The sequence below is a fragment of the Pleurodeles waltl genome, chromosome 3_1, assembly GCF_031143425.1.
Source record: "Pleurodeles waltl isolate 20211129_DDA chromosome 3_1, aPleWal1.hap1.20221129, whole genome shotgun sequence".
NCBI classification, from domain to species: Eukaryota; Metazoa; Chordata; class Amphibia; order Caudata; family Salamandridae; genus Pleurodeles; species Pleurodeles waltl.
Window position 1 is genome coordinate 528,707,984 of NC_090440.1, and position 14,149 is coordinate 528,722,132.

General features: G+C 46.8%; 1 protein-coding gene across 1 annotated transcript in view; it reads left to right on the forward strand.

Annotated features, from left to right (window-relative positions):
• Positions 1 to 14,149, forward strand: part of PDCD7 (programmed cell death 7) — a 109,553-nt gene that overhangs the window by 19,375 nt on the left and 76,029 nt on the right. Inside the window, exon 2 of the mRNA XM_069222820.1 lies at positions 5,537 to 5,675. Coding sequence (XP_069078921.1) covers positions 5,537 to 5,675 — 139 coding nt within the window. The remainder of the gene's footprint in view (positions 1 to 5,536; positions 5,676 to 14,149) is intronic.

The following is a 14,149-nucleotide window of genomic DNA, read 5'->3' on the forward strand; positions in this document are numbered from 1 at the left end:
TTAAAATGTAGAGTCTCGGGGAAGAAGTTTCTGTATGTGGGAAAATATTTCCCTATGGAGGAAAACGTTTTATAACAAGGGAATTTGCATTTGCTCTGCATATTTTAACTGGAAAAATAGAATTGTCATGAGTCTACTAGAAGTGTAGTGTCCAGGCCTACTTTTGTAACCTGATGTAAATTCTTTAGTCATAAATCTGCACCAGTTGAAGATCATAGACTTAGTATTCTTCAGGCACTTTTTATTAGATGAGGGCTCCAACAAAAAGAACTGCATGTAAACTGTCTTTTTTTCCAAATGACTGCTATTATTTGGGTACATATTGTTTTGAAACAGTCACCAATTTTGCCTCCATTCTTTTGCATGTACATGCTTATAATCGAGGAGCATTCTGGGATTCCTAAAAATCGTCCTTTCATTTTAAAATGGAATTCCTATACAAGCAGAATATTGCTTACAGATTACAAGGGTGGGGAGTCAGCATTTCTTCCTGCTGTTTACTTACTTGGCCAGGGCAGGAAAGGCCCTGCCTGAGGCACAAAGTCTTACGCGTACCTGAGGGAGCAGAGGAGGAGAGGGCACAGCACAGGTGTTAGGAAATGGGTCAATTATATGATGTGGTTGTGCATCCCCATTATGTAATACACTTACCAACCCCTTTAGGACCAGTAGGTTTCATTTGTCAAACGCTCTAGCTCAAACCTGGGTAGCGGTGGCTATGAGCAGCAAGGTGTACACAAAGGAACACGGGTAATGCATTTAAACAGTTCCAAAGCGCTTGAAGAAATGACTGAGACACCCAAAATACCCAACACCAATGTATCCAAATAGACTGTATTTTTATGTATTTTTAGACACCACAACAAACAGGCATTTGCAATGCAATCAGTCTCGCATTTGCTTGAATTAGAGCTAGTGGCATTGTAAATTCATAACTGGACTTTTCTTGCCACATAAATTGGTCAACCCTGCCTCACAATTTGATATTTTCCTGCCACATAATTCCAGTGAACCGGCATATAACTAAGGTGTAGGAAAGTGCCCCTTTTGGCATGGTTCCTCCCCCACCACACACACGTTTGTCTGATATTGATTCTAACTTGACTGAGGGTGTGCTGGGATCCTGCCAACCTTGCCCCAGCACCAGTGTTCATTCCCTACACTGTACCATTGTTTTTGCAATTGGCACACCCTCCGGCACACAGCTAAGTCCCTTGTAAAAGGTGCCAGTGGTACCAAGGGCTCCGTGACCAGGGAGGGTCCCCAAGGTCTGCTGCATGTATTAAGCCACCCTAAGGGCCATTGCAGATTGTGTGTGCTGGTGGGGACAAAAAGGTAAAGTCGACCCCAAACCACTGAATGTTACATAGGTAAGTAACCCCTCTAGCAGGCCTTATAACTGTAAGTCAGGGTGTAGTGTACAACAGGTGAGAACGTAGCTGCATGAGCAATATGTCCCTACTGTGTCTGTTGTCCATTCCTAGACATTGTAAGTGCAACATGGCCGTATTGAGTATATGGGTTGGGAGTTTGTCATTCTGAACTCCAAAGCTCCATGATGGCTTCACTGAAGACTGGGAAGTTTGGTATGAAAACTTCTCAGCACAATAAACCCACACTGATGCCAGTGGTGGATTTATTGTAAAATGCGCACAAAGGGCATCTTAGAGATTCCCCCTGTATTTTACCTAACCCTTTAGTGCTGGACTGACCAGTCTGTGCCAGGCTGCCACTAACAGACAAGTTTCTGACCACCATGGGGTGGGAGCCTTTGTGCTCTCTGGGGTCATAAACAAAGCCTGTTCTGCGTGGAGGTGCTTAACACCCCCCCCACCCCCGACAGGAACTGCAACACTTGACGGTGACCCTCAAAATCTCAGGCCTCCTGTTAAGTGCCCTAGAGCACTCCAGCTAATGGAGTGGTCTTGATGCAAGGGTTACAGGATGCTGAAGATGCAAAAAAATGATGTGGATGCGATGCAGTCTACAGGGGTCTTCCTGCAGCTACTCCTTGGTCCATGGAGGGGTTGAGGTCGTTCTGACCATGTGGTTGACGTACCTTGAAGTCCTCTCCATCCTGGCAGAAGTCCAGTTGCCAGGTATCGTGGTCACAGCTGGCTCCCTCTCTGGGCGAAACTAGTTTTCTGGGCAACCAAGCTGTATTCCAACAACTCACCCAGGCCCAGCAGACTTGGGTGCAGCTTTGATCTTTAGGTACAGGTTTCTGGTGCTGCATAGCGGCGCTGGGAAAATTATGGGCTACCAACTTGCCTCGGAGAGCTTCTTCAGCTGTTGTGACCCTGTGCTGTGAATAGGAGGTGAGCCACTTGACCCTTAGAATCTCTTGCTTAGACTGGGCCCTCAAAACAAATCTCCATGAGCAGGACACAGCAGGCACAGTCCCTTCTCCTTTGGTAATTACCAGGTTCAGCAGGTGCAGTCCATGCCAGTGCAGCCTCTCTTCGCCAGATCTTTTGTGTAGCAGAGCAGTCCTCCTTTCAGCCAAGTTAAGATTTTTGTGCCAGGGGTGCCTTTTTATGCTGCGAAAATGACATCAGGGTAGAATGTGGTTGGTAGCCAATGCACTTACCAGTCTCTCTTCCTCCCAGTGACCACTTCCTGTGTGTGGCATCTAGCTAACCCAGGATGCCTATTCTGCACACTTCCAACATGGCAAGTCCCCTGTCTCGGCGTGCAGAACTTCCTAGCCCAACCTCCCCAAGGTGTGGCTACCAAGGGTGCTACACACCCCTGAAAAAATGGTTTGGCACCTGGTTTCTCCTTCTCAGGCCCTAGATACCTAACCAGTGGAGCAGCCCCTCTGCCAGCCATTTTCACTTTAAAGGTAAATTGTCCTTTGAAGTTCGCCTTTTGAACCAACACCCGTGTGGCTTCCTGCAGGAGGGAAGTTACACCTCTCTCCAGTTCAGGCTTCTATTGTCTCCTTCACTGGGAGTCATCAGCATATTCCCCCCCAGGAGGGCAGAAAGCGGCACAGGAGATTAAAGGCAACAAAGTGGCAACTTTGCAAAAGTTACACACAGCAACATGTTAAATTAATTAGGACTTGAGAATCAAGCCTGGCTTCTTGTCACAAATTGGTGCTACTTTGACTTAACAGAGGTGGACAAGAGTGATTGAGTACCTCGGAATACGTCTTATCGGGGAGTGACCTATATCGCTTTAATTACAGTAGGTTCTTATCCAAATTGTAGAAATAATCTGACCCCCGGTCAGGTGTTAGACAGATTAATAAAATAAAAATGTTGACATTACCTCAATGTCCATTTCTTTTTCAGAATCTCCCATGCTATTTAGACGCAACATTAAAAAAAATCAATCGTATAATCACATAATTTATACGAGGCTATACGAAGCCTATGATAGGCAGAAAAAAACACTGCTTTCCATTGGAGAAGGGGTGATGGTTTCCGTGTATTACATTGTATTGTTTTTCTGCAGATGAGCACTTGATTCAGAAATATTTCCCTATATGCAATTACAGAGAAATAAGGATTGCAAAGCTTCTTGTATACGTTCTCCAGCCCTACAAAATCAAAAATTATTACGTTCACACTCTTGGAGATCTCAGCTATGGATAGTTGTGCATAGGAAGGACCGAGACAGTTAGAACAAATGTCTGCCACTTTGAAACCCTGGGCTCCAATAAGATTTTTGAACATGTCAGAGGGAGTTGAGAGGGCCTGTGGGAATTTAATCCCCTGTTTCAGCAAAGGTGAAATCATGTAATTCCAAGAAATCTGACCAAAAAATTGATCTTCCATGCCCAGGCAGTTTCTATAAATATTGGAAGCTGAGAAATTACTTTTCTGAATCGCGAGTGAGGGGTTGGGCTTTCTTTAAAAAAAAATCTTTTTAGAAGATGGTGCTCTGCTGTTTGCCCAGCAAAGGATATATTACAAGAGTTTATAGGAAATCTTTAGAACAGGAATCACAAAATCATTCTAAATTGAAAGCTGCTTGGAAATCAGTGTTATGGTATTGGTTCTTTGAAGATGAATGGAGGTTTAATAACGGGCAAATTCATTTGTCACATAGCTCTAACCTCCACCACATCCAGTACTTCACCACTTACCATTTGTGCTTTACGCCAGAATTAATTGATATATTTTCTCAGACAAAACCATTGCATGCACAAGGTTCCTCACTGAAATTAGTACTTGGAAACACGGTATGGGACTATAACACAATTAGGCAGTGATACAATTTTAATTGACTGGGGAATAACGCAGGATGTATAGTAGATCCACACCCCTGCAATGCAATGTTAAGCAGACAATGGGAACCGTTAATAGGAGATAAAATGGAAGTAACTTTTATTTTGCTTCATTAGTGTCTAGATCTCTAATAGCATGGAGATGGAAATCCTTAGAAAGCACTACAGGGGAAAATAGGACCCTGAAATTAAGAAAACACCTCTATCATTAAAAGAACTATATGAAGAAAGGAAAGGATTATATAAGAAATTTAACACGTGATTAGGACAGCTCAAGGGATGATTCACAACTATGAACTGCTAGCTAACTGATCTATTTCACCTGAAAGTGTTTTCACATTTTAATTCAATGGCCCTGATTACCACTGGGCCAGTGTTTTCCTACGGTCTGAAGTACGAATTGGGTGGTATGTAATACACAGGGTAATTACAAGGTTTGTTATGTAAGTCACTCTTTGTTAATTTTCAGGTCAAACCTGGAGGAATTTAACAGTTACCATGCAGATTTGGGTACACTAAGAACCAAAATCCTCTTGTAACTTCCTCGAAAATCATAATAGGTACTACTTATCACATCCAACAAATAATCTACTCAAGCGTACCATTGTTTATCTGGTGTGGTTAAAAAGCACCTGGATTCCAACAAACTCGGAATCAGGGCCTTAGAAAGAATTTCTTTTCTTAGTGATATATAATCTCAAAAGCTGCATTTTCTTCAATGGTCAACAAACGTGCCTATTTAGATTTGAGGGAAGCAAAGAGCTTCAATTGCACAGTACACAAATGGCTATCTTCAACGAGATTAGGTGGAGAAAAAGAAGGCTAAAGATCACCAACAGCCAAAAGAAAGCATCAAAGACTTTCTACAGAGGACAGATACCTCCAGAACATAGATGGCCAATAGATATCATCACTGACAATATGTATATGAGAAGTGGAAATGCCAGTGACACACGGGATGGGAATAGAGATCTCTTGGCCGTGAGAGGTGAGCACTTATACTTCCAGGTGACCTCATGATCATTACATGGAAGCAGAAAAAGGCCAGTCTCTTAAGCAAACAACTGATGTTTTTACTAAGATCATTTTGATTAAAGAAAAAAAAAAGCTTATTGTATGCTATTGCATTCCTCTGAAGTAGCATGATATTCCAGAAGGCTGCCTCTAAATTCCATGAATGTGACATCCGCTAACCAAATATCGTTTGGTGTTAGCTTAGAGTGTGTCTTCTGAAACAGTGCAAACGTATGCTTTATTCAACGTTGACTGTGCCCAATACTGGATTATTTCTTCCTGCAGGAACGAGAAGTAAAAGCCGCTGCAGACAGTGTTCTATCTGAAGTACTGAAAAAACAAGGAGACACTAAAAGGATGATCTCTGTGCTGCGTGCCTTGGAAAAGCTCCGAAAACTAAGAAAAGAAGCTGCAGCCCGAAAAGGTAAATGGGGCACTGCTAGGTGCGTTCGAGCTGAATGCTTCAAGTGACCCAATTAGTGAACGTCTTCAGACCTTCAGCAGACTAATTAACTACTAACATGATTTGTTCTTCAAATGATAGCTTCTCCAAGGAGTATCCAATGTACAAATGTCTTTTCAAACCTTCTTCCTACCCATTTTGTAGGTGGAGCCGCAAAGCAGTTGCTCTGTTTTAAGTCAAGCATACACGTTTTGTCTGCAACCATCACGGTGATCGGGTGATTGGGGTTTTCAGTGGGTTTTTAAAGTTTGTGCAGCTTTCAGTGTCTTTTTGTGAGTCTCCTGGAGGTTCAGGAAAAGTTGGCGTCGGCGTCCAAGCTTCAGAAACCTATTGTGGCATTTAACTTCAGGGTTACCTGGAAGAGGGCAGAATTCAGAACCTTATTGGACTCCTTGCTATGGTCTTGGGTGCACTGGTGGAGTAGTGGTATATCGTAAATTTTCCAGATTACTTTGTATTTTTATCGTCGTCTCCTCTCTGCCAGTTTCAGTTGGTTTGTTCCTGTAGAATGCTTAACACTTTCAAATTGTCGAAAATGTTGATATTAATATGAGATTATAAGAGTATAAATATATTCATACTGGCCCCATCTATTCATCTCCATTTCTTGTGGTCTGTAATAGTGGACTGCAAAATATAGATGCTGTATTGCCAAAGCAGAATTTGCCAATACGTTATCCTGTTTATTAAGCCTTCCAGACAGGGGGCGGAGCTTGCTGCCAAGAGTACTAGTGGCTCCTCCTTGAGACTCTGTGGAAGGGAACAAGAACCAGAAAACCACACCTAGCCACTTTAAAATGTGAAATATACTGATCGGAGTACAACCACATGTATGGATTGCTTTAATTTCACTCAGCATGCATCATTTCATCTAGAATCTTGATTTTTCTAACTGTGGAGCCCGTGCTGAGGCAGAACAAAGCACGCTCTTGAGAGAGTCGCTTTCGCTGTATCTGGCAAAGAGAGGCATCCGAGTCTTTCAATGCTCTTCAACATTTGCTCCTTCAGGTATGGCGTGCAACCACTTCAACGCGTGTTTCCCTGGTCATTGTCACGGGCCCATCAGAGCTGTTCCTCATTGACTTTATTTAACTGAACCTGAACGCTCCTTTTAATAATTTTTAGGCACGCAACTCACACATAAGGGATCGTATCTCTTTTATGGCTCTTATTTCACGCTAAATGGATCCCCCTGGGAACTCCTTCCAAATTTTTCATTTTCAAGGAACCAAGATACTGATTTCACTTACCTGAAAGAACTTCAGACAAAACATTTTCAACAAATGCCATTCTGAGTTACAACCATACATGAACCTTGCTTATAATTGTTTTTTAAAATATTTATTTATAAGTTTAATAAGAACATGGGAAAGGGCACATTCATTTGGATGGACAGAGAGGAATGTTGTCACATGGTAAATTTAGATAGGTACATCTTTGAGTGCAATATATTGAATGTAATACAAAGCCATGCCCAATGCGTGAAGAATGGCAGCAGCAAGTTTACAGGTTAGTCTTGGCTGATGTGGATAGCGATGAGCAATGGGGGTGGATGAGTGGAGGGGACTGCCCAAGTGGATAAATTTGTGCAACCACTTGCAGAGCTGGTGCGTGGGTTCCTAGTGAGTTATCTGGGCCAACTGGGCTCCCACCCAATGTCAAAGGATTGTCAGCAGCTGTGTCGTGGGTGGGCAACGAACAAAGTTCTAGTGTTGAGATAGGATTGTTGAGGTTCCCATATGTCTCTAGGTTGGGAACATGGTGGCATTAAATCTCAGTATGCAGACAGTTGCTCCTGGCAGTGTGCGACATCGTGTAGCCAGGCTGTAACTGTGGGGAGTGGGCGCCTTCCCCAGTGTAAGGTCACCCTCTATTTGGCTAGTTAAGTGCCGGCTGTTTTCAGGTAACTCCTATATGTAACCCAACAGTGCCACCAGAGGCATCAAGTGTGGAGGGGTTCCCCGTTAAAGCCTGTAATGTCCGAAAGACCTCCTCCCAGAAGGACATTATCCATGGACAATGCCACGCCAAATTTAGGCAGGAGGCCCATGCACACTTGCATAGAATACAATCTGCATCAGGAACCAACCCCATTTCAAATAGTTGTAAGGGATGTCGGTAGAGGCTGTAGAGGATTTTGAAAAGAATGAGACAGAGACTAGTTGAGGGAATTACATTCCAGTTGACTACAGCAGTAAAGCCATTAAGCTTCAGTGAATTATAGATAGGTTCTCGTCCCATTTTGCTAGAGCCCTGGGCATGATAGTGGGAGCAGATGCTTGTGTGGAGATGTAGAGTCACCTGATTAAGCGTCTAGGAGATGGGAACGTAAGGATATGTTCTAGCGTCGCCAGAGGTGTTGGTGCGGATGGGAAAGTGGGATGTAGGGCATGGCACGAGGCGTGCAATCGGTAATACAAAAATGTATCTAGCGGGGAGGGGCACGCCCTATCTGCTTCTGGCAACGTAGTGAGAAATCAGTTGTCAGGATAAAGTCTGAGAAGCTGGTTATTTTGTATTTATGTGCACGTGCTCTGGCACCCAGGTCTTGGCGAGGGGGTATCATTGGGTTGTTGGACAGGGGAATAGATGGCTCATACACTAAACCCGCCCTCCTCCTAAGGCCATCCCATGCCCAGCATACGCTTGCGACTGTGTCAGTGTCTGCCCGGGGTGCCTTGTACAGAAGATATAGCGCCGTTGACAAAGAGCATGGTGCTCTTCCCGCCTCAATGGCTGTGTGTGGTTGAAATGGAGTGGGGTGTACCCAGAAGTGCAGATATTGAGCTTGTGTGCAGGATACGTATAGGGCCATATCCAGTGCTCCCAATCCCATGAGCCAGTGGCAGGGTGAGGAGTTCCCTGGAAACATGAAGTTCTCTACCCAAACCAGGGTGATCAGGTTGGATTTCAGGCGTTTAAAAAAAGTGGTGGTCAGGGGTATAGGAATATTGGTGAACCGGGAAAAAAATTTCAGCATCTTCACAATTGTGATGCGTCCTGCACGAGAAAGAGGTAATCGTGTCAACAGCGGTATCCTATCCTCTGGCCAGGACATGGCTCTACCTTAGTTTGCCTGCCAGGGAGAGGCAATATCGTGGCTAAGCCACATGCCGAGGTATCGTTCTAGCTCCTCTGCCCCTCGGGTCGAGCACTGTGTGTAGGAAAGTACCATCTTGCTTGGCATGTTACCCCCATATTTCACTGTATATATGTTGTTTTAGTGTATGTGTCACTGGGACCCTGCCAGCCAGGGCCCCAGTGCTCATAAGTGTGCCCTTTATGTGTTCCCTGTGTGATGACTAACTGTCTCACTGAGGCTCTGCTATCCAGAACCTCAGTGGTTATGCTCTCTCTGCTTTCCAAATTGTCACTAACAGGCTAGTGACCAATTTCACCAATTCACATTGGCATACTGGAACACCCTTATAATTCCCTAGTATATGGTACTGAGGTACCCAGGGTGTTGGGGTTCCAGGAGATCCCTATGGGCTGCAGCATTTATTTTGCCACCCATAGGGAGCTCTGACAATTCGTACACAGGCCTGCCACTGCAGCCTGAGTGAAATAATGCCCACATTATTTCACAGCCATTTTACACTGCACTTAAGTAACTTATAAGTCACCTATATGTCTAACCTTCACCTGGTGAACGTTGGGTGCAAAGATACTTAGTGTGTGGGCACCCTGGCACTAGCCAAGGTGCCCCCAAATTGTTCAGGGCAAATTCCCCAGACTTTGTGAGTGCGGGGACACCATTTCACACGTGCACTATACATAGGTCACTACCTATGTATAGCGTCACAATGGTAACTCCGAACATGGCCATGTAACATGTCTAAGATCATGGAATTGTCACCCCAATGCCATTCTGGCATTGGGGAGACAATTCCATGATCCCCCGGGTCTCTAGCACAGAACCCGGGTACTGCCAAACTGCCTTTCCCGGGGTTTCACTGCAGCTGCTGCCAACCCCTCAGACAGGTTTCTGCCCTCCTGGGGTCCAGCCAGGCTTGGCCCAGAAAGGCAGAACAAAGGACTTCCTCAGAGAGAGGGTGTTACACCCTCTCCCTTTGGAAATAGGTGTCAGGGCTGGGGAGGAGTAGCCTCCCCCAGCCTCTGGAAATGCTTTGATGGGCACAGATGGTGCACATCTCTGCATAAGCCAGTCTACACCGGTTCAGGGATCCCCCAGCCCTACTCTGGCGCGAAACTGGACAAAGGAAAGGGGAGTGGCCACTCCCCTGACCTGCACCTCCCAGGGGAGGTGCCCAGAGCTCCTCCAGCGTGCCCCAGACCTCTGCCATCTTGGATTCAGAGGTGTGCTGGCACACTGGACTTCTCTGAGTGGCCAGGGCCAGCAGGTGACGTCAGAGAATCCCTCTGATAGGCTCTTACCTTTCTTACTAGCCTATCCTCCTTCCTAGGTAGCCAAACCTCCTTTTCTGGCTATTTAGGGTATCTGCTTTGGGGAATTCTTCAGATACCAAATGCAAGAGCTCACCAGAGTTCCTCTGCATCTCCCTCTTCACCTTCTGCCAAAGGATCGACCGCTGACTGCTCAGGACGCCTGCAAAACCGCAACAAAGTAGCAAAGACGACTACTGCAACCTTGTATAGCTTCATCCTGCCGGCTTTCTCACCTGTTTCCTGGTGGTGCATGCTCTGGGGGTAGTCTGCCTCCTTCTTGCACCAGGAGCTCTGAAGAAATCTCCCGTGGGTCGACGGAATCTCCCCCCTGCAACCGCAGGCAACAAAAGACTGCATCACCGGTCCTCTGGATCCCCTCTCAGCACGACGAGCGTGGTCCCTGGAACTGAGGAACTCTGTCCAAGTGACTACCACAGTCCAGTGACTCTTCAGTCCAAGTTTGGTGGAGGTAAGTCCTTGCCTCCCCACACTAGACTGCATTGCTGGGTACCGCGTGATTTGCAGCTGCTCCGGCTCCTGTGCACTCTTCCAGGATTTCCTTCGTGCACAGCTAAGCCTGGGTCCCCGACAATCTAACCTGCAGTGCACAACCTTCTGAGTTGTCCTCCGGCGTCGTGGGACTTTCTCTAAGTGCCTATTCCGGTACTTCTGCGGGTGCTGCCTGCTTCTGTGAGAGCTCCCTGACTTGCTGGGCGCCCCCTCTGTCTCCTCATCCAAGTGGCGACATCCTGGTACCTCCTAGGCCACAGCAGCATCCAAAAACCCTAACCGCGACCCTTGCAGCTAGCAAGGCTTTTTTGCGATCTTTGTGCATGGGAACACCTCTGCAAGCTTCTTCACGACGTGGGACATCCATCCTCCAAAGGGGAAGTTCCTAGTCCTCTTCGTTCTTGCAGAACACAAAGCTTCTTCCATCCGGTGGCAGCTTCCTTGCACCCTCAGCTGGCATTTCCTGGGCATCTGCCCACTCTCGACACTGTTGTGACTCTTGGACTTGGTCCCCTTGTCTTACAGGTACTCAGGTCCGGAAATCCACTGTTGTTGCATTGCTGGTGTTGGTCTTCCTTGCAGAATCCCCCTATCACGACTTCTGTGCTCTCTGGGGATTGTAGGTGCACTTTACACCTACCTTACAGGGTCTTGGGGTGGGCTATTTTTCTAACCCTCACTGTTTTCTTACAGTCCCAGCGACCCTCTACAAGCTCACATAGGTTTGGGGTCCATTCGTGGTTCGCATTCCACTTTTGGAGTATATGGTTTGTATTGCCCCTATACCTATGTGCTCCTATTGCAATCTATTGTAACTTTACACTGCTTGCATTACTTCTTTTTGCTATTACTGCATATTTTTGGTATTGTGTACATATATCTTGTGTATATTTGGCATCCGCATACTGAGGGTGCTCACTGAGATACTTTTGGAATATTGTCATAAAAATAAAGTACCTTTATTTTTAGAATATCTGTGTATTGTGTTTTCTTATGATATTGTGCATATGACACCAGTGGTATAGTAGGAGCTTTGCATGTCTCCTAGTTCAGCCTAAGCTGCTCTGCTATAGCTACCTTCTATCAGCCTAAGCTGCTAGAAACACCTCTTCTACACTAATAAGGGATAACTGGACCTGGTACAGAGTGTAAGTACCCCTTGGTACCCACTACAAGCCAGGCCAGCCTCCTACACCGTGTGAGATAGTTGTCAGGCAATTCCCCTGCGTAAAAGTATAGTTACAGCCCTGGCATAATTTAAGTAAGTAGAGGAGTGAAAGATGTCCCACCTGGCAGCTTGTAATCTAGGGGACTTGGAGTCCGACAGGTGAGTTTCCTGTAGGAAGCAGATATCAATATTATGTCTGTGTAGGTAGGAGTGGGCTAGACGGCCTTTCTGCCATCGTTAAGTCAGGGTACATTTCAAGTCAAGCATTTTAGGGTGGATTTATCGGTGGTGCGTGTAAAGCGATGCGAACCGTAAGCGCATAACGGGTGTGTACCTTGAGTGACGATATGTGCCATGTGAAAGAAAGACCTAGACAAGTGAATCCAAGGAGAGTGCAAAAGCCACCATATGCACACCTTAACTAATCAGTGAGTCCCCAAACCCACTCTCACCCACTCCAACCCCCAAACTCGATTAAGGAAATGTACCCTCCAACTTACCCTATCGACCGCATAACCACAAGAAAGAACTAGTGGTCAGAAACAGCTCTGGGGGCGAAGTAACACCAGGCAACGACCCAGCCAAGTGGCGGGGTGGCCGAATCATAGATCTGGAGCATGATCCATTTTTGTAGCAAGCATAATGTAAGAAACAGGGCAATTAATAACATTTGCGAAGGGAGGTGCGACAGGTCAGCCGGTCCTCAAAGCGTCCCCAGCCGCCGACATGGTTCAGTTATTGTCACTCATTGAGGCTCAATCTGCGACCCCAGCTACCCCAGTGAGTGGCGTTTTTTGGTAGTGAGTTTAGCAAACTTCATTGCCGAATGTCATCTGTGAAAAAGTGTGACTTGCCGTCGTCAGAGATCCAGAGCTTGGGGGGTTACAGTAAGGTGTATGGGATTTCCACCTTCTGCAGCATTTTTTTTTTTTACGGATATAAAGTCACGGCAGTGGCCCGCACACTTGACGGAGTCGGGGAAGAATGAGATGGTGGTACTGTGATGTTGTACCAGGCCTTTTTCGCGGGCTAGCCTCAGAATCACATCCCTGCCCGTGTACTTGAGAAGCCTGGCGATTATCGGCATGGCCGGCACGCCTAGGAGCGGCTTGGGTTCAAGCAACCGGAGGCCCGTTCTACGATGGAGACTGGGGACAGGCATCCACCAAAGTGGTCACAAAGCACCATCTCAGCAAAGTTCTCAATTTGCGAGATTGCGGTGGACCCTGGTACACCCAGAATGCAGAGGTGGTTCCGTCTGGATCTGGCTTCCAGGTCTTCATTCTTAGCCTTCATTATGTCCAGGATTTTGTCCATTCTAAGAAACTGTTCCCGAGGGTCAGTCTGCTGTTTGTCAATGCCAGAGATGCAAGATTCCAGATGATCCAGTCTGGACTCATGGGTGTCTACCTGCTGCTTGACCTGATTAAAACAGGCAGTAAGGAGGTCCAGTTTGCCATTGATGCTCTTTAGACTTGTTTTTACATCCAAGAGTATTTCCTTAAGGTCGAGTTCTCCCGAGTCCTCGTCGTCCTGGGGATTCACAATGGCTCCCGAGCACGACCCCCGTCTATGTGACGGGCACAGCGCTTGCTATTGCAAGTAAGTTTTTTTGATTGTTTGGCATCTGGCTTCCCCATGATCCAGTATATGATTTAGCAAGAGTAGTCTGGGAACGAATAGGGGCTCCGCGGGTTCGAGCCGCAGGGCAATAAACCACCAGTGCTAGGCGCAGCCGATGGTTTAGGGTCCGATGTGAATGTTCAGTGGAGCCCCGCCACTCCCTGTTACAGTCCACTCAACAGAGGGCACGAGCAGGCTCCCAGAGTGGCGTCCAGAGGCTTCTCATGACATTTTCCTCAGAGGTGAGCAGCAGGTGGTGGCGTGGTGAGGGGCACTCCACCACATCCTGCCAGTTCCCACATGGCCCAGTTGTGCAGATGTGGTCCCAGCCAACATGCAGGGGCGCAGCTGTGAGCCTGGCGAGGAAAGCCACAGTTTAGACCAGCCCGCCATCGCCCCATGACATCCAGATTCCCCAGGACGTGCCCGACATCCAGCTATGTGGCCTGGACATCAGGGACAGCAGCTGCCTGCATCCAGGAGGCAGCCTCAGCCAGTCCCAAGGGGAGAACAAGAGTTGTGGGCAGCTAGACCTATAGGTAGGAGCAGCACTGCCCAAGGGGCCCCAGGGGGAGGGGCGCACAATGAGGCACCCGAGCTGGCCTGGGTCCTCCCATGCACACACTGGTCTCACCCACCTGATCGCAGGCTAGTCGCTGCTGGTCTACATCGCAAGTAGTGGCCGTCCCCAGAGCCTCCAATCTCTCTACTCGAGGATCTCCTT